This window comes from Ailuropoda melanoleuca, chromosome 1, assembly GCF_002007445.2.
Source record: "Ailuropoda melanoleuca isolate Jingjing chromosome 1, ASM200744v2, whole genome shotgun sequence".
Lineage (NCBI taxonomy): Eukaryota > Metazoa > Chordata > Mammalia > Carnivora > Ursidae > Ailuropoda > Ailuropoda melanoleuca.
The window spans coordinates 194,903,727-194,922,541 of record NC_048218.1 but is presented as its reverse complement, the minus strand read 5'-3'; the positions used below and the strand labels follow the sequence as shown (position 1 = coordinate 194,922,541).

The following is an 18,815-nucleotide window of genomic DNA, read 5'->3' as shown; positions in this document are numbered from 1 at the left end:
GAGGCGAAGGAAAGGGTGCCGCAGCGCTCCTGTACATGCATTTCTTTACAACTTCCTGTGACTATGTAATTCTTTCAAAATAAAACGTTTTTTTTAAAAAAGGCTGTTTTTGTCTGCTTCTCCCCAAAGGCAAAATTTCTGACCTGGGTGTCTCTGGAGCTGGGGGTGGGGACAATGGCACTCTTCTCTCAGGGACACCTACAGCTCAGGTGGAGAGAGAGCAGTAGTCTCAGGTCTTCTCTGTTGGCCTCTTCTGGGGGGCAGAATCACCATTTTACAAGCTAAGGCCAGCGCAGTTGAGGCCAAAATAGGCAATGCAGCACTCCCGGCAGAGTCTCCGTCTCACGAATGGGGCCTGGGTATTAGAAGGGAGCCCTCGCCTCTGGGCTGCACTCACCTGGAACTTCGCCTCAACAACGGGGGCTGGCGGCAGGATATGAAATACTGATGCCCTGTCCTCCTTGGGAAGATAGCCCTCTGACTGGCATCTGTGGAGAGAGGGGCCCTGTGTTCTCGGCTTCACTAGTCAGGAGTGGAGTTTCAGTCTCACCGAACTGGGGGGAGAGGACATCTTGATTTAAATCCCAAAGGCTCTTGCTGTTTTCTTTTTACCGAGTGTTAGATTTTCACAAATAGATGTTTTTTTCATTTGCTGTCTGCCCTTAGGACAATTTCCAGAAACTTTAAATGTGTGTGTTTAATATCACCAATTTTTGCTAGGTGAATGGATTTGCAGAGCTCCTCGTGCTGTCATGATGGAAGTCAATATCACAGCATCATCTACTCTTACATTCTTGTACTACCATTTAATTTTTCTTTAGTTTTCTGTTTTATTTCTACCCTAGATGTATCTTTGTAAGATGCCTCAAATATTTTTCAGAGTAAACAAAGTGAAATTCAAATACAGTACCTTAATTAAACCTACCTCTCATTTGTCACGGTTCTTTTGTGTTTTTATAAACAGCAAATAATAAGAGCAAAGTGTTAATCATTAACTTTTCCTGGGGAAAAAAATTAGGGTATAGGAAGTGTAACAAGGAATGACTTGCCATTCTCCTGCAAGCGTTTTTTTCAAAAACTGCTAATAACCAGATCAACGCGTACCTCTTGCTCTTCTCCGATGTTTTGATGACTTGCTATGATAGAATTTCTTTCCTTCTTTGTTTTCAGGTGTTTTTTCTTGTTTTTTATCTAAATAAAAGAATCATATTTAAAATCAATATTTAACACATCAAAGATAGTATGTATGCGGACATAAAACGATCTTAACACTTCCAGTTCTAGGAAGTACTTTTTCTATTCCTCTCACCAAGCACAACTAAAATCACTGGGTATTATATAAAAATTAAACATAAGGCACTCTAAAAAGTGGAAAGAAAGCAGACTGGAGAGGGACCTCAGGAGCAGAGGAGCCGTGGGATGGTGAGTAGATTCTGTGTTTTGTTTTTGCCTCACACATCCCAACTTTAGAGCTGGAGAAAACAGCAACCCAGAAATGCCAATGAGTGAAGAAATAATGTCTGAAAACTTCCAAAATTTGATGAAAGACATGAATGTAAACATCCAAGAAGCTCAATGAACTCCAAGTAAGATGAATTCAAAACCTATGATGAGATACATTATAATCAAATTTTCAAAGATAAAGAGAATCTTGAAAGTAGCAAGAGAAAAGCAAATTGTTACATGCAAGAATCCTCAATAAGATTATTAGATTTCTTAGGGCACCTGGGTGGCTCAGTTGTTTAAGCCTTAGACTCTTGGTTTCAGCTCAGGTCATGATCTCAGGATCATGAGATCGAGCTCTACGTCAGGCTCCACGCTCGGCCCAGAGTCTGCTTGAAGATTCTTTCCCTCTGCCCCTCCTCTCGCATGCTCTAAGATAAATAAATCTTTAAAAAAAAAAAAAAAGATTACATTTCTCATCAGAAACTTTGGAGGCCAGAAGATAGACAGTGCACCAACATATTCAAAGTGCTTTAAAAAATGGCATAATTATCCTTCAAAAGTGAGGAAAAAATTAAGACATTCCCAGATGAACTCCCTCAGCTTTTGTTTGTGACCACTAGACACATCTTGCAAGAGATGTTCAAGGGAGTCCTGCAAGGTGAAATGAAAAGACACTGGACACTAACTTGAATCTGTAGAGAGAAATAAAGATCTCGAGGTAACAACACAGGAAATTATAAAAGCTAGTCTATTTTTGTAACAAAGGTTTTAAAGAGCACTTTTTGTTATCCATATAATTTAAGAGACTAATACATTAAAAAAAAGCAGTTATTAATGCAGTTTCATCTTGTTGTGATCAGATACTTTGAAGACAGCTTTTAAAATCTATTAAGATTTATTAATAACAATTATATACCAACAAATTAGATAACCTAGATGAAAGGAGAAATTCCTAGAAACACAAAACCTAGCAAGACTATATTGCAATGAGAAAATATGAACAGATGAATAACTAGTAAGGAGACTGAATCAATAATCAAAAATTTCCCAAAAAGAACAAACCCTAGACCTGATGGCTTCATGGGAGAATCCTACCAAACATTTAAAGAACAAATACCAGTCCTTCTCAAACTTTTCTAAAAAACTCATTCTATGAGGCATTATTCTACCACTAAAGCCAGACAAACACCACAAGAAAAATTAAAGACCTGCATCTCTTATGAATATTAATGCAAAAAATCCTAAATAAATAAAATACTAGCAAATTAAATTCAGCACCCTATTAAAAAGACTGTACACAATGACCAAATAGGATTTATTCCTGGAATGCAAAGATGGCTCAACATACCAGGTTGATCAATGTAAAACACCACATTAACAAAATGAAGGAAAAGACCCCACATGATCATCTCAATTGATGCAGAAAAGGCATATGACAAAAGTCAACACCCTTTCACCATTAAATAGTCCCAACAAAAAAGGCATACAAGGAAACTACCTCAACACAATAAAAGCCATGTACAAAAAACCTACAGCTAACGTTACATTCAGTGGTGAAGGCTGAAAGTATTTCCCTTAAGATCAGGAACAAGGCAAGGATGTCTGTTTTTATCACTTCTATTCAACACAATACTGGAAGTTCTAGCCAGGGCAATTAAGCATGAAAAGTGAGTAAAAGGCATTGAAATGGGAAAATAAGAAAATGTTCTCTGTAGATGGCATGATCTTATATTTTAAAAACCCTAAAGATTCCACAAAAAAACCTGTTTGAACTAATAAATCAGCCATGTAGCAGGATACAAAGTCAATTGTATTTTTATACACAAAGAATAATTTGAAAAGGAAATTATGAAAAATGCCATGTACAGTAGCATCAAAAAGAACAAAATACTTAGGAATGAACCAAGGAGGTGAAAGAACTGTACAAAACACTGCTGAAAGAAATTAAAGACAAAGTGTATCTCTTGTTCATGAAGTGTAAGCCTTATTATTATTAAAATATCAGTACTACCCAAAGCAATCTATGGATTTAATACAATCCCTATCCAAATCCCAGTGACCCTTTTTTGCAGAAATAGGAAAATCCATCTCTAATATTTATATGGATCCTCAAGGGACCCCAAATAGTCAATATAATCCTGAAAAAAAGCAACAAAACTGGAGGGCTTGTACTTTCTGATTTCAAAATTTACTACAATGCTACAGTAAAAAAAAAAAAAACAAACAAACAAAAAACCAGTGTGGTATTGGCATAAAGACAGACATACAGACCAAAGAAAAAGAAAAAAGAGCCCATAAATAAATCTTTGCATATATGGTGAAATGATTTTTGACAAGGGTGCCAAGAACACTCAAGGGGCGGGGGGGGGGGGGGGGGGGGGGGGGAAGACAGTCTTTTCAACAGATGGTGCTCAGAAAACTGGATGTCCACCTGCAAAAGAATGAAATTGGACCCTTATCTAATCCCAAATACAAAAGTTAACTCAAAATAGATTAAGGACCTAAATGTAAGACCTAAAAGGATAAAAGCCTTAGGAAAAAAATAGGACAAAACTTGACAATACTGAATCTGGCAATGATTTACTGGATATGATACTGAAGGCCAACAGCCAGTAAGGGACTGAGGTCTTTAGCCCAACAGCCTCCAAAGAGCTGAATTTTGTCAACAATTATGTAAGTGAGATTAAAAGTGGATCCTTCCTCAGTCAGGCCTTCAGATGAGACCATAGGCTGACCAACACCTTCACTGCACTCTTTTGAGAGACCTTAGACAGAAGCATCCAGCAAAGCCACTCCTGAATCCCTGTCTCACAGAAATGGTGTGATAATAAGTATGTGTTGTTTTAAGCTGCTGCTTGGGGTAATTTGTTACTCGGCAATAGAAAACTAATACATTTGTCTTATTCCATTCAGCTGCTGTAACAAAATAACACAGAGTGGTTGACTGAAAATAATGGAAATTTATTTCTCGTAGTTCTGCAGGGAAAAGGTTGAGATCATTGTGGCAGTATGGTCAGGTGAGGGCTCTCTTTTGGTCTGCAGACTCCTTATTATATCCTTATGTAGCAAAGGGGCTAGGAATCTCTCTGGAGCCTCCTTCATAAGGTACTAATCCCATTCAGAGGGCTCTGCCCTCATGACCTAATCACCTCCCAAAGGGCCTACCTTCTAGTATCATCATATTGGGCGTTATAACTTCAATATATGAATTTTGTGGAGACAGAAATATTCAGGCATAGCATTCTGTCTCAGGGCCCTCAAAATTCAAGTCCTTCTCTCTTGAAAAATACATTCATTCCATCCCATTCCATTCCAAGTTATGTGCTTCCCGAATACAGCGGTGGGATAGGCATAGGACAGACATTCCCAAAGGGAGAAACGGAAAAGAAGGATGTGGTGATGGATCCCAAATAAACTCAAAATCTGGCAAGGCAAACTCTTAAGGCTCAACAATAATCCTCTCTGGCTCAATTTCTGCCTTTGGGACCTACTGGGGTGGCAACATCACCCCTGCAGCTTGGCAGGGTGCTGCTCGTGCCTGGCTCTCTGCCAGGGCACTGCCCACAATGTAGCTCATGGCTCCAGGCAGCCTGCCTCCACGACCTCTATTAAAGGCCATCTGTCCCATTGAAATCTAGGTGATGGTGGCCCTCCTGATCTCTTAGTTACCTTTGAGGCCTTCTTTTTTCTTGTCTTGCAGAACAGTGCACTTTTGCAAACAGACCTATGGTACCATACTGCGAAAGCATGAAGTAAGAAGTATGACAGCCTTCCTTCTTTCTGCCTTCTCTCCATCCCCTTCAGTTCAAACTGGCAGTTTTCCTGATGGGGTGGCTGATTAGATTAGTTCTGTGGTGTGTACACACACACACACACACACGCACTCTCTCTCTCTCTCTAACCTTCTTAACAAATAGTTGACCCTCCACATCCTTACTCTTCTCTTCTGAACACATGTTCCTATTTTTTGTAATACTGCAGGCTGAGAATTTTTTTAAATCTTCACCCTCTGGTTCCTCTTTGCTTAACAATTCCTTCTTCATTTATCTCTCCTTAGTATTTTACTACAAGCAGTCAGGAGGAATCAAAGTGCTCTTCAACACTTTACAAAGAAATGTTTTCAGCTAAATATCCAATTTTATCACTCAAAAGTTCTACCTCCATAAAACAACAGAACACAAACACAATTCAGCCCAATTCTTTATGATTTTATAGTCAGGATTAAAATTTTCTCCATCAGCCAATAACATGTTTGTTTCTGTCTGAGGCTTCATGAAAATTAAAATTTCCTTTAATGTCCATATTTTTACCAATGTTCTGTACATGATTGTGTATTCTTTAAGAAGATGTAAGCTTGCTCTCTTTCCTTTCTGAGCCCTTACCAGAATCACCTCTGGAAATTCCTTCATGGCAATATCAGCATTTTCTAACACGCACTTCAAAACTGCCAGCCTCCACCCTTTATCCAGTCCCGAAGCCAGTTCCACATTTTTAGGTATTTGTTACAGAAGCACCCCACACTCGGTACTGAGAGTAGTGTCTTAGTTTGTCTTATTCACCTCCTAATACCATGACATTGAGGGGTAAGGTTTCAACATATGTATTTGGTGGGGGCATAAACGTTCAGTACATAATAACACCTGAACCCCCTACTTCTCCTCCTATTCTAATTTCTTCCTTACGCACTGACCATTACCTGATACGTCATATATTTTACTTATTTCTTGTTATTTTTTATTTCCACCAACTAGAATATAAGCAATGAAAGAGGATCTTTATCTCATTTTTTGTTCACTGCTCTCTCCCCAACACATAACTGAAGCTCAATATATAGTTGTTAAATAAAAGAAAAAAATGAACACTGAATTTGCAGCGAGGTAATGTATGTTATGCGACCAACTCTCACAAACAAGTGGTGTGGCTTTTGAGAAGTAAGCTCTCTGGATCTTTAAAGAAAGGGTGATAAAAATCCTAAGGATAGAAAATTTTATGATTTAAAACTATGTCACATAATCAAAGTAACAGTTATTGCTATATAATCATTACATAACTACAAGCATATTTTTGTCCGATTGTTAGTCACAATAAGAGGAGTACCTGTTTAGTATATCCATACCATAGGCAGAGAGTCTCAACCATACCTGAGAAGTTAACTTGAGAAGGTAAGTCTGAGACTCATTGGATTCTGAACTGTCGGAGCCTCGGCTACTACAAAAAATATAAACAACTGATATAATATTAAATTATTTTAATTATTATTTGTATTTATAATATTTTATTTACATTTACAATAATTAACTTACTAATTTAATCTATATTGTATGCATAAAATAATATTTTGGTGGCATTTTAAAATTGCAACTGTTGCTTTTATCATATTATTGGAATGGTAGAAATGTTTCTAATTATAAGAAGAACGTTTACACAGGTAAACATTACAAATAAGTCTGTAAATATTACAAAGTGTAGATGCCATAGTTCTAGGCATCTCAGGGTATTAGAAGAACAATGACTGAAATTGGAACACATCAAATATAAACAAATCTATGAGTTCAAAATGATACTCTCCATCTGCAGACAAATATATTAGTCACCTCAGGAGGTTGCAGGGGCACCAACTCAAAGTCTGAAAATTTATAAATAAAGGAAAAGAATCAAATAGTTGTTCTGTCTTTCCTATAGGAAACTGTACGAAATTAGTACCTTTGTTTTTCCAGCAACATTTCCCTTAGCATTAAATTCTGCATTTATTATTTGCTAATTTAGAGTGTGTGTGTGGCATCTCTGTAATGTGTCAATTCTCTGTGGGTCATGTCAGCATTAAAAACAATTTGAGTGTGTCTTTCACGGACAGGACATAATAGCTGCTCAATTTATATTACTTGAAGAAATAACTGAAGTCTTGATGAAGTTGGGCCAAAGTCAAGTGTGTGAAAAGATTTTCCTCCACCTATAGTTGGGATTTTCTGTTGAGACTGAGAATTTCATAGCCTTCTGTTACTATAAAGAGCACAGTAACACAGCACCGCAGTTACGTTACATCCGCCATCCTGACTTACCTAGACTCTAGATCTAGTGGCACTTCTTTCAGAGAAGTATCTGAATCCTCAAGGATTTTTTCCAAGTTTATGTGCTTTTCCATTTCTTCTAATTCTTTCAGGCACTGATAATACTAGAGGAAAATTATAAATTATAAATTAACTATTTCCTAATTAAACGAATTGAATATTTACAGACACCTGGAACAATAGCTATGGGGACATCAAGTACCAGAAACCTCAAACACTTAGGCTATTAAAAGAAAAAAACCTGCCATAGGCCCTTAGTTAGATTATGTTATCTGATAAATTTGAGTTTGATGCATTACCAAATGGACTTTGCTTACCTTGGTTCGGTCTGGATCACAGTAGTCCAAGAGAGAATCACAAAAATGATATCCCATTGACTCCAAGTCTTTTGTGTTGAAATGAGTGCCCCGCTTATTACCTAAAACATCAATAAGTTTACCCACCATTGAGGATGAATTAATCATTTGTCCTTAACAGGTAGGCCTAAACTATAAGACAGAGAGTATAAACAAACATCTGATATGATTCTATATCCTGTCCTTTGGATTTTCTTCTCCAGGCAGATCATTTAACAGCTGACTGCTTTCTCTCCTTCCGTCTCCACACCTGGATCAAAGCTGACTTAACACATATTAGTCTATGTTGTAAGACAGAAGAAAATTTAATAAGAAATTATGGAATACTTGGTTCCAGTTATAAACATGCTCATAATCACTTAGTGAAAAACTTACCCAAGTTATTTTAACGTTTTCATCATCATAGATAGTGTTGTATCAGTTTCAAGGTGCTTTAAAAAACAGAAATTACACATGTGGATTTCTAGCACTTTCCTTTAAGTCAATAAATTTTCTAAAAATTAACAATTATTTTAATATGGAGTATTCTAAGGGTAAACTAGATGTGACTAAAAGATTTCTTAAATCGAACTAGAGAGCACACTTTTATTTTTAGTTAAAGGAACTGAGTGCTTCCGTTAAAATATAAATTGGCCCCCTTAATGAACCCCAAACAAACCCAGTCTGACTTGCAAATAGCAAATCCACCAAAAACATTTCTATCCTAATATTTTAAGTATGAGCATTGCTTTTTCTTAAAATCCCCAATCATCTGTAAGGACTCCTTCTTAAAAACAAAACAAAAACAAGCAATTAAAGATTAGTTCATGAAATGACCAATTAGGTATTCTATCTATATGTTAACTCTTCGTTTTCTAAACAAGGGGAAATGATGAGATGGACACAGAGGGTAGTTTGTTCATCCTATATATAGAAGCGATTGGACACCAGCATGTATCTAAGTGGGAAGAAAGTGCCCACTATCAAATTGTCCACATTATTAATCTCACATTAGAAATGTGTCTTTGGTTTAAAGCTCTGAGAGCCGTGAATGAGAACACTTGGTCTTACCCAGGGTAGATCCACAAAAAGTAGCCTCCATGGTAAAACTGTTCCTGATTCCCATTTTCCACATCACCACCCTTCCTGTTCCCTCCTTGCTCTTCTGAACATTAAACTTGCAAGCTGAGAATGAAAACTGAAAAGAAGCAAATACAAATGAGAAAATGTGTTTTTCTGAGGACAATGTCTTTCTCAGGAAGTAGGGCTGAAAATGAGAAAGTAGTGCAAATGCAGTAATTCTCTCTAAAGCTTCCGGGGCTGCTTTTATTTCCGAGCCAGTGGAAATAACTCATTTTAAGGATGACATATTTACATTTCTCAGAAGTACAGACTTGAGTGCTGGCAATAAATTTTACTTTTTATATATAACCTATGCATTCAAAACCCGTTAATTCTTGATACTGTTGGGATAAGCTCTTATACTTTAAAAAACTTAGAGGAAAGGGCTTAAATATGTTTAGGAATAAAGATTAACGTAGAGGTTTTGAATAAAATAAGGATGCTTTATTTTCACAAGCTCGATCATTGGAAAGCTGTCCTGAAAGATTGCTACAATGTCAGTACCTATAAAAAGTTTTTGCAATTTTATTTATTTACAATAAAATTAACTTGTATTCAATTCTGAGTTTGACACATGTATGAATTTGTGTAGCCATGACCACAATCAGAATACAGGACAATTCCATCACCTCTAAAAAACTTCCTTGTGCTGTTCTTTTGCAGTCACAAGTATTTAATTTATTTTGAAGCTTCAGTAAATGGTATCTTTCTCAGGTTTGGTTTCCAACTGTTCAGTGTGAGTATAAATACAGTTCATTTCTGAGGGGGGACCTTGTCATGTAGGATGTTGCTAAACTCACTTATTAGTTCTAGGAGGATTTTTTGGTGCATTACTTTGGATTTTCTATGAAGATAATCATGTCATATTTATTCCAAAGTGTCTGCCTTTTATTTCTTTCTCTTGTCTTTCAGCACTCAGAACCTCCAGCATAAGCCTGAATCGAAGGGGTAAGGGTGGCTACCCTGGCCTTGTTCCTGACCTTATGAGGAAAACAGTCTTATCATTAGGTATGCTGGGAGGATAAGGCACATTTTTTTTTCTTCACATTTCAAATTATTGGTCTCTAAACATTCCACATAGTTGCTTTTTTATGGTCAATTGTAAAAGCCAGTCCAAAGAACTAAATAAAAAAGCAGTTTACTGAATAAGATGATCTATTCTGCAGTCTCACGTGGGCAACATGTAATAAAGGAAAAGTTAAAAATCTTAAATGGTCTTACTTTATCTGGACAATTTTTGCTCAGCATAAGTGGAAAGATTCGTTGCTGTAAGTATAATGCTTTACATCTGTCACTACCATCACAGCCATACATGAAGATGTTCTCTTTTCTACTATGGCCATGAAGGTCACAATATAAAATAACCTCTCGTTTCTCCATTAATCTACCGAGAAAAAAAAAGAATAAGTTACTAAATGAGTTACTAAATTTTACCTCTGCATTTTTCTATGGATTTGTAAGTCTAATAGCCAAATAAACAATTTATGTCCTCACTTTCAACTTCTTTTTCTTATCCATACCGCATATTAACAATTTTAAGACATCTACAATAATTTCCTATTAGCTACATATAAAATATGAATGCTTACCTTCCATTATAAGGGCAAAATTTACCTTACTCCCAAGACTCTCCAACAGGATCCCTCTGCTTTATTATTCTGGTTTTCCATCATACAAAGAAAACAGCTCACTCCTACTTTGCCCATTAGCTTTCACAGAGATTCTTCCTGACTAGAATACCTCTCTTCATCTCCTTAAGGGCAAATACTTCCCCTCATCCCTCAAGGCTGACTTCATGTCTCACTTCCCTAACTAGTCAAGGCCACAGATTTTTCTTTCTTTGAATTCCTATAGCACATAATATTGGTACTATTTGCCTGACACTGGCCTTGGAAAGTTTTCGGATTTTTGATATTTAATCTTGTTAAGGGTAAGAAATGCTTCGGGGCGCCTGGGTGGCACAGCGGTTAAGCACCTGCCTTCGGCTCAGGGCGTGATCCTGGCGTTATGGGATCGAGCCCCACCAGGCTCCTCCACTATGAGCCTGCTGCTTCTTCTCCCACTCCCCCTGCTTGTGTTCCCTCTCTCACTGGCTGTCTCTATCTCTGTCGAATAAATAAATAAAATCTTTAAAAAAAAAAAAAGGGGTAAGAAATGCTTCAAATCATCTAGAACAGTGTTATGCAAACAAGTACCCAAATATTTGTTAAAAATTGAGTACCTGACAACCTGGTGCTGAAGCTAATTATTCTGCAACCCTTGATTAAAGTGGTAAATATTATTTTGAGAAAAATGGTATCAAAGTTTGAATTGTTTTTCTGGTAAATTTCTAATAAATAAGGAAATTAGTACACATTTCTTAGGAGCACAATCCTTAGTTTGTATAACTTAGGCATTCAATGAATACGTAAGCAAAAAAAAATAAGCCCCCCAGGAACGCTTGGGTGGCTCAGTCAGTTAAGTGTCTGCCTTTGGCTCAGGTCATGATCCCAGCTTCGGGGGGGATTGAGTCCCGCATCGGGCTCCTTGCTCAGCGGGGAGCCTGCTTCCCACTCTGCCTGCCTTGCTCGCTCTGACAAATAAGTAAAATCTTAAAATATAAGCTCCCCCAACCGATTGATGAAAATAACTAATGGAGAGGCTTTAAATAAGTTAAAAAAAAAAAAGAGTGGCGGTATTAAGGTGGTAGGATGACGGACATTTTTTGCTTTTTTTTTTCATATTTCTAAACTTTATGCATTAAACAACCAATATTTTATATACTATTTGTTATACCTGGAAGGATAAATACCAAAATGTTAGCAATGGTATTTGTAGTAATATAAAATGTATTAATTTTACAACAAAAATATTAAAACCTAAAATCAAAATATTCAAAGCGTAGCTTCTATTAGGAATAATACTCCTTTAGGGACGCCTGGGTGGCACAGCGGTTAAACGTCTGCCTTCGGCTCAGGGCGTGATCCCGGCCTTATGGGATCGAGCCCCATATCAGGCTCCTCTGGTATGAGCCTGCTTCTTCCTCTCCCACTCCCCCTGCTTGTGTTCCCTCTCTCACTGGCTGTCTCTATCTCTGTCGAATAAATAAATAAAATCTTAAAAAAAAAAAGGAATAATACTCCTTTAAACTATAGCGAAATCCCAAAGTGAGGTCTGTTACATGTATTAACTGATTGCCCTTTTCTCATTTGGTGCCCAATAAATTCTAATTGATAACATAAGTCTGACATAAAGCCACTAAATAATCATTACAAGTTTTTAGAAAACTAAGCAGATTATAAAGCAAGATAATCAATTTAGGGCCTTAAATATGAAATACACTGAACATTTTTTAGCCAACATTTCCCCAGTTTTAATGATCTTTCAGTTTCTTACATATAAATCAAAATAAACTTCTCAGTAATTCCCAAAGATACCTCATTATTTCCAAAGGGTCTAATTTTACATGAATTTAAATCACTTGAGAAATGGCTTGTGTCTTTTTTCTTACCCACAGGTTAAGATATTCTAAGTATCTTATACTAAGCATCCTATACTAAAATTTACTCTTTCTTATTTTCATATTCTTTAAATATAATCAATCTTAGATATACTTACAGCTGCTTGCCTTCCCACACATATGTGACTTCTTATTCTACTTACCTAACTATGATTAATTGCATTAAGGTAGTTTTCTTTCTTGGAAGTCTTTCTGAAACTAACTGAATGGATTCCTGCCTTAACCCTCTTACAAGGCAATGTGAGAAGAATGGAGACATTTAGAGTATTTTCCATAGAGACAAGACAAAGGGCCTTGGCCTACAATCCATCTTGTGTTGGACGAGGGACCCTATATATATATATTTTAAATTTTAGAATAATTTTAGATTACACAAAATTTGCAAAAATACTAGTGTTTCCATATACCCCTCACCCAGTTTCCCCTAATGTTAACATATTACATAACCATGGTACAGCGTTCAAAAATGAAGAAACCAACATTGGTACACCACTAGTAACTAAACCCCCAACCTTATTTGGATTTCACTAGTTTTGCCACTAATATCTTTTGTGTCCCAGAATCCAATCTAGGGTACCACACTGCACTTCACTCTCTTTGTTGTTTGACCTCCCCAGGAAAATAAGGAAGTCATGGGTTGTTTTTTTATCACTTAACATTTCTCAGGTAACTTCTGTGAGGGATACAAAAACAAGAGTTTTCAGTTCTTTTTGTGGGGATCTGCACTTCACTCCTTCCATGTCTAAGAAGATAAAAGGATTAATGTGGAAGTGAAAGTTAAGGCTGAACTGAGATATTTGGGGCCATGCTTCTCGGTGCTTCTAAAGCCTGTCAGCTCCCCTGAAGGTCTAGAGGTATCCCTGAGGGCCTCAGCCCTGAAACAGGGTTCTTGTACTTGCACTAGGGGCCCTGGTAACAAAGTGGGATCAGGATATAGATACTCTCTATAATAGTACTTATTGTAAATATTTGAATAATCCTAAAGAGTTTACAAAGAGTTTTTACATCTATATCTGATTCATTAGCAACTTTTAAATTTTTTATATGTGAGCCAACACAGTACATTTAGAGCTTTCAATGCTCCATATTTTATTCTGAGCACTTTATTGATAATACTCTCATTTAATTCTCCTGCCTATAAGTATTATTATTACCATTTTATAGAAGAGAAAACTGAGGCTTAGATTTGCTTTTAAATTGTTCAAGGTCTGGGGCGCCTGGGTAGCGCAGTCGCTAAAGCGACTGCCTTCGGCTCAGAGCGTGATCCCAGGGTTCCGGGATCGAGTCCCACATCGGGCTCCTCGGCTGGGAGCCTGCTTCTTCCTCTCCCTCTCCCCTGCTGTGTTCCCTCTCTCGCTGGCTGTCTCTCTGTCACATAAATGAATAAAATCTTTAAAAAAAAAATAAATAAATTGTTCAAGGTCACAGTTAGAAAATGATATAGCAGGATTCCAATCTGATATTTTAATCCACTCCACTCTTAGCCAAAAACGTTAAGGGGCTTTGGACTTAGAATGGGGTTCTGTGACTCCAATAAATCTTTTTGCTCTAGCACATGCCTATCTCTGATTGTTCTCACCTGAATCTATTAAAGAATTCACCCATTCAACAAATATTTAATATAATGTGCATTTACTGTTCTGGATTCTTTGGAAAATTTAAAGCTATTCAATTTTTTCTGGGGGGAAAGAAGACTATTATTCATCAACGTTTTAATAACTATGTAACCTGATAGTCAAAAGACTTATCAAAGAGCACACTTACCACGATGAGCACTGAGTAATGTACAGAATTGTCAAATCACTATATTGTACACCTGAATCTAATATAACATTGTATGTTAACCATACTGAAATTAAAATAAAAACTTAACTTTAAAAAAAAGGCTCATCATAGAGCAATGTATGATCAACATAGTGCCAGGAAGCCCTGTGAGATAGAATTAATTTTCACATGTAACAGATTCAAGCATTCAGTGTTACCGTTAGCTTTAACAAGAAACCAGATCTGGGATATGCAAATTTAACTATTAGTTTCACAAAGCGATTAAAATGTTCTAGAAATTTATTCATTATTTAAGAAAAGGCTAGTAAATCCAGTGGCATAATGCCAGAAAAAAAGAGTGGAAAGATCGGGGAAAAAATTAGTAGCTATAGTTGAACTATCAGTTAAGCTATCTTAAAAGCTAGAGTAAAATGAATGGGATGATGGGAGCAAAAATCTCACTAGCAAGTTTACTAAATAAGCAGAGAGGTAATTTGAGGCTTATTTTACCTATGGATCATGTTCCGGGTATACCAAACAGAAGGAAATGATTCCTTCAGGAGAGATGTATAGTTACGGTTTAAATCTCGTCCAGCTAAGGAACAACGGTAATTTCCCACAATCACACCATCTGGATTCAGCATGGGTACCACCTTGAAGATGAAAGTGTCCCGAAGCAATTGCGCATCACTCGAGTCTCCTAAAATATAATCTAGGAAGCCTTTCATGATCCAAGAGCTGTTGGTTTCTCCTGGATGTACCCTCGCAGTCAAAATCACAGCCTTTCGCTTTCTTGAGTCAGTGTTCTTCAAGGGAGTAGTGATCGTTAAAACATACACCATGTTCCTAGCAATTGTGTGGCACAAGACGCGTATTTTACAAAACTTTGACCGTACTGAGTCATGATTGATAGTAGAAAGGTATTCTTGCAGGTTGGTGTAAGTATATGGATAGCAGTGAGCAAAGTAGCAGGTATCTTTGTTGTGTGGAAATTGAAATGTCCATGTAAGAGAGAAATAATGGTGCCCCTCTTGTCCCTGGTTGTTCCTGTAATACTTGATTTGGTCTCCTATTCTCTGCCAGCCAATATTATGAGTCTTGGCTTCCTTTTCAGAATAAAACAGTGGGCGCATACCCCGATTGTAAAGGCTAGCAGGCTTAGTGAAATTGATTATAGTGAATCTGTAGACTATTCCTGCTTGGGTATTAGTGACTTGGAAATAGTACCACTGGGTGTGTTTATTTGTGAAGAGGTCAGGGCGCACAGTCAACTGGTATTCATATTCTGCCCTAATACACAAAAAGGAAGGAAAAAAAACCACGTAAAAATGTAAAAATGACATTCAGGTTTAAATTAAATAAGGAAAATTATTTTACTTTTACCTATTCACAGAGAGCCTGTTTTCCTGAAGCTGTTTATTTAGGGAGCATCCAATAGTGAGCAATTGTAAAAGATAAAAGTTTTGAAATTTTCTCTTTTATTGGATGTGAAATTGCTTCTCTGCTAGTTCTGTAAAGGCTTTTTATTTTTTTTGTAATTCAAGAGAGCACATTAAAATGGGCATTTGATAAAAAATTCTATATTTCAACCCAGTTATGTTTCCTATAAAAGAAATGACTGAAGAGCTCTTGAAACTGAATTAAAGTCCAGTGTCTTTTTTTTTTTTTTTACTTCAGATATATAGTCTGGTTTCTATTAGATTCAAACTCTAGGGATCTGAAATACTATCACTGAGAGAGGTTTAAAACATATAAATTAATGCAACCACATGCATTAAAAAATTTGAAACTCTTCGAGGACTGTATCTGGTAACTATTTGTATTCCCCATACTTAGTCACCAAAGATACTTAAAGGTTAAAATATTTTTACCGGTACATTTGTATTATACACATATACACACATGATCTTACTGGGTTAGTTGTGACGTTACCAAGTAACCTTCTATTCCATCAGCACTATGTACTTCCATTGTGTGTATGTGTGTGTTATTAACAGTGACCTACAAATAGGTGAAATGAATAATGCGAAACAAGAGCTGTTGCATCTAGGTGATGGGTATATGATGGTTAATGGAGAACTGAATTATTCTCTGTACTTAAATTTTTTTATCGTAAAAGTTTTTTAAAGAATGCCCTTGGATAGCATGCATGTTCCCTAATATATTTTACAGAATATTCATCCCAAATACTATCCCACTAAAAAGTCTGAGAAGCAGTGTGTTTGTGTCTCTATGACAATTCATATTGGCTTATTAAAATGTATAGTACAGAAGCCTGTTTGACTCAAGTTCAGAGTATTTGAGTCCAGAATTTGAATCTTTCATACCCCCTTCATAATCATCTCTAACTGACATCATACCTCAAGGAATTGTAGTCATTTATGAATACTAAGACTTTAATGTACCTAATGCAGAAAATAATAAACAGTTGAAGGTCTAACTCCTCAAATAAAGATAATTAAAACCTACACTTTGACTACCTTCTGTAGATTTCCACTCTCAAACCTTGCTTCAAACGTCAAAGTATTGTCATAGTTATCCACAGGTTGCTTCAGGGGTGTTCGGTTGCCCCCTACTCGGGAATACACAAAACAGGGCTCCTTGTAAGCTGAGAAGAGAAGAAGACAATAAGTATATCAAGCCATGTCTCAAGTATACAGATTACTCTCCATAGAGCTTGGAGCCACAGTATAATTGAAATGTCACTAAGGATTTTAAATTTTAAAGTAATTTGACACTAACATACAGATTTGTTGAAATAAGAAAGTCTCTAAGAGTATTTGGACTAGAAAAAGCAATGCCCAAAATAAATTCATGTATTTCTCACATTAAAAATATTTATTCTGGGGCGCCTGGGTGGCACAGCGGTTAAGCATCTGCCTTCGGCTCAGGGCGTGATCCCGGCGTTATGGGATCAAGCCCCACATCAGGCTCCTCCGCTGTGAGCCTGCTTCTTCCTCTCCCACTCCCCCTGCTTGTGTTCCCTCTCTCGCATCTGTCTCTCTGTCAGATAAATAAATAAAATCTAAAAAAAAAAAAATTTATTCTGCTTCTGATTATTTTGGAGTAATTGGTCCTGAACTTGCCCTTTCACTATAAATAACTATAAAGCTGGACCAAAGAAAATGAGATGTTTTCATACATCTGGATAACATATAGACTAGAACTATAAAGAATGTTTGAAAAAAAATACACAAAGTAAGGCCAGGTCTAACACTGGCTTTCTTCCTGGCAATACTGTCTGACTACATCTTAAGAAGGTGGTACTGAAGGCTAGTCGTAGAGCAGTCCTACTGAGCTGAGGAAGCAAGACTGCTGCTTGGGGCTGCTGAAGTGTATGAGGCACCAGAGAGAAGAAAGCTACATAGATGAGAGTCTCAACAGTTTACACGGTGGGTCCCCAGTCCTTGGCTGAGGGCCTGGCTGTAGAAGTACAGGATAAGACTCAGCAAGATGACAGAGTGTTACTGTGGGGCTGAGATACCAGCTGTGCCATTCTAAAATATACTGTAGTTCTAAACTATCCAGAATGTTAAGACTTCATTGAATACCTCAGGCATTCAATCATGACTCCAGAAAGGCTGCATATTAGGTATAAGTACCACATCAAGGGTAATGACAATGACCTAGGACTAAATGACTAAGACAAAATGACAATAGACCTGCCCTTACAAAATAAATAAAAAACCAGGGTGCCTGGGTGGCTCAGTTGGTTAAGCTCTGCCTCTGGCTCAGGTCATCTCAGGGTCCTGGGATCAAGCCCTGTATTGGGCTCCCTGCTCAGGGCGGAGCCTGCTTCTCCCTCTCCTTCTACCCCTCCCCCCACTTATGCGCTCTCTCTCAAATAAATAAATTTAAAAAATAAAGCCAAAGCTGAAAGAAGCAAAATGATCTGCCAGCAATTTAGCTGCCTACCAGAACAAAATTTGGCATAATTTATGAAAAGAATGTAATACAGACTCCTACTACTTATCTTTCACAATGTCCTGCATGTGATTAGGAAAAATTATGAAGCATGAAGAAAATCAGGAAAAATGTGATCCATGGCTGGCCACACACACACACACACATTTTTGACAAACCCCAAGATAACCCAGATGTTGGAATTAATGGAGGACTTTGAATATATATATATGAATATATATAAATATATATGAATATAAATATATTCAAATATATATGTATATAAATATATATGAACATAAATATATATGAATATATATAAATAGAAATATATATATATACATATATTTAGACAGAAAGAATTGAACTGAATTGCATGTGTGTATATATATAAATTGTAAATATATTTATATAAATTAAATACAAAAATTTGTGTGTATACACATACATATATATGTAAAAGACTTAAAAGAAAAGATACAGAAAATGAATAAACAGATAAGGTAATCTCAAAAAACCCCAAAACTACAAAAAAGAACCAAATGAAAATTCTAGAAATACAACATATGCTGACGAGGATGTGGAGAAAACGGAACCCTCTTACACTGTGGGAATGCAAGCTGGTGCAGCCACTCTGGAAAACAATATGGAAGTTCCTCAAAAAGTTGAAAATAGAGC

At 36.8% G+C, this 18,815-nt stretch overlaps 1 protein-coding gene and 1 long non-coding RNA gene across 4 annotated transcripts in view; one reads left to right on the top strand and one right to left on the bottom strand.

Annotated features, from left to right (window-relative positions):
• LOC117804579 overlaps positions 1 to 10,464 on the top strand; it is a 51,727-nt gene extending 41,263 nt beyond the window's left edge. The window contains exon 2 of the long non-coding RNA XR_004629101.1: positions 9,884 to 10,464. This is a non-coding gene — a long non-coding RNA (uncharacterized LOC117804579). The remainder of the gene's footprint in view (positions 1 to 9,883) is intronic.
• Positions 1 to 18,815, bottom strand: part of AGBL3 (ATP/GTP binding protein like 3) — a 59,491-nt gene that overhangs the window by 25,909 nt on the left and 14,767 nt on the right. The window contains exons 6-13 of one of the 3 annotated variants that reach the window (XM_034672560.1): positions 16,704 to 16,842; positions 14,745 to 15,524; positions 10,193 to 10,355; positions 8,921 to 9,047; positions 7,832 to 7,932; positions 7,506 to 7,618; positions 6,588 to 6,654; positions 1,105 to 1,191 (exon numbers count right to left, since the gene is read on the bottom strand). In XM_034672560.1, the coding sequence (XP_034528451.1) occupies positions 1,105 to 1,191; positions 6,588 to 6,654; positions 7,506 to 7,618; positions 7,832 to 7,932; positions 8,921 to 9,047; positions 10,193 to 10,355; positions 14,745 to 15,524; positions 16,704 to 16,842 (1,577 nt within the window). Of the gene's footprint in view, positions 1 to 1,104; positions 1,192 to 6,587; positions 6,655 to 7,505; positions 7,619 to 7,831; positions 7,933 to 8,245; positions 8,302 to 8,920; positions 9,048 to 10,192; positions 10,356 to 14,744; positions 15,525 to 16,703; positions 16,843 to 18,815 lie in introns of those variants that run through there. The other 2 variants (XM_034672541.1, XM_034672551.1) reach the window with 2 other exon arrangements.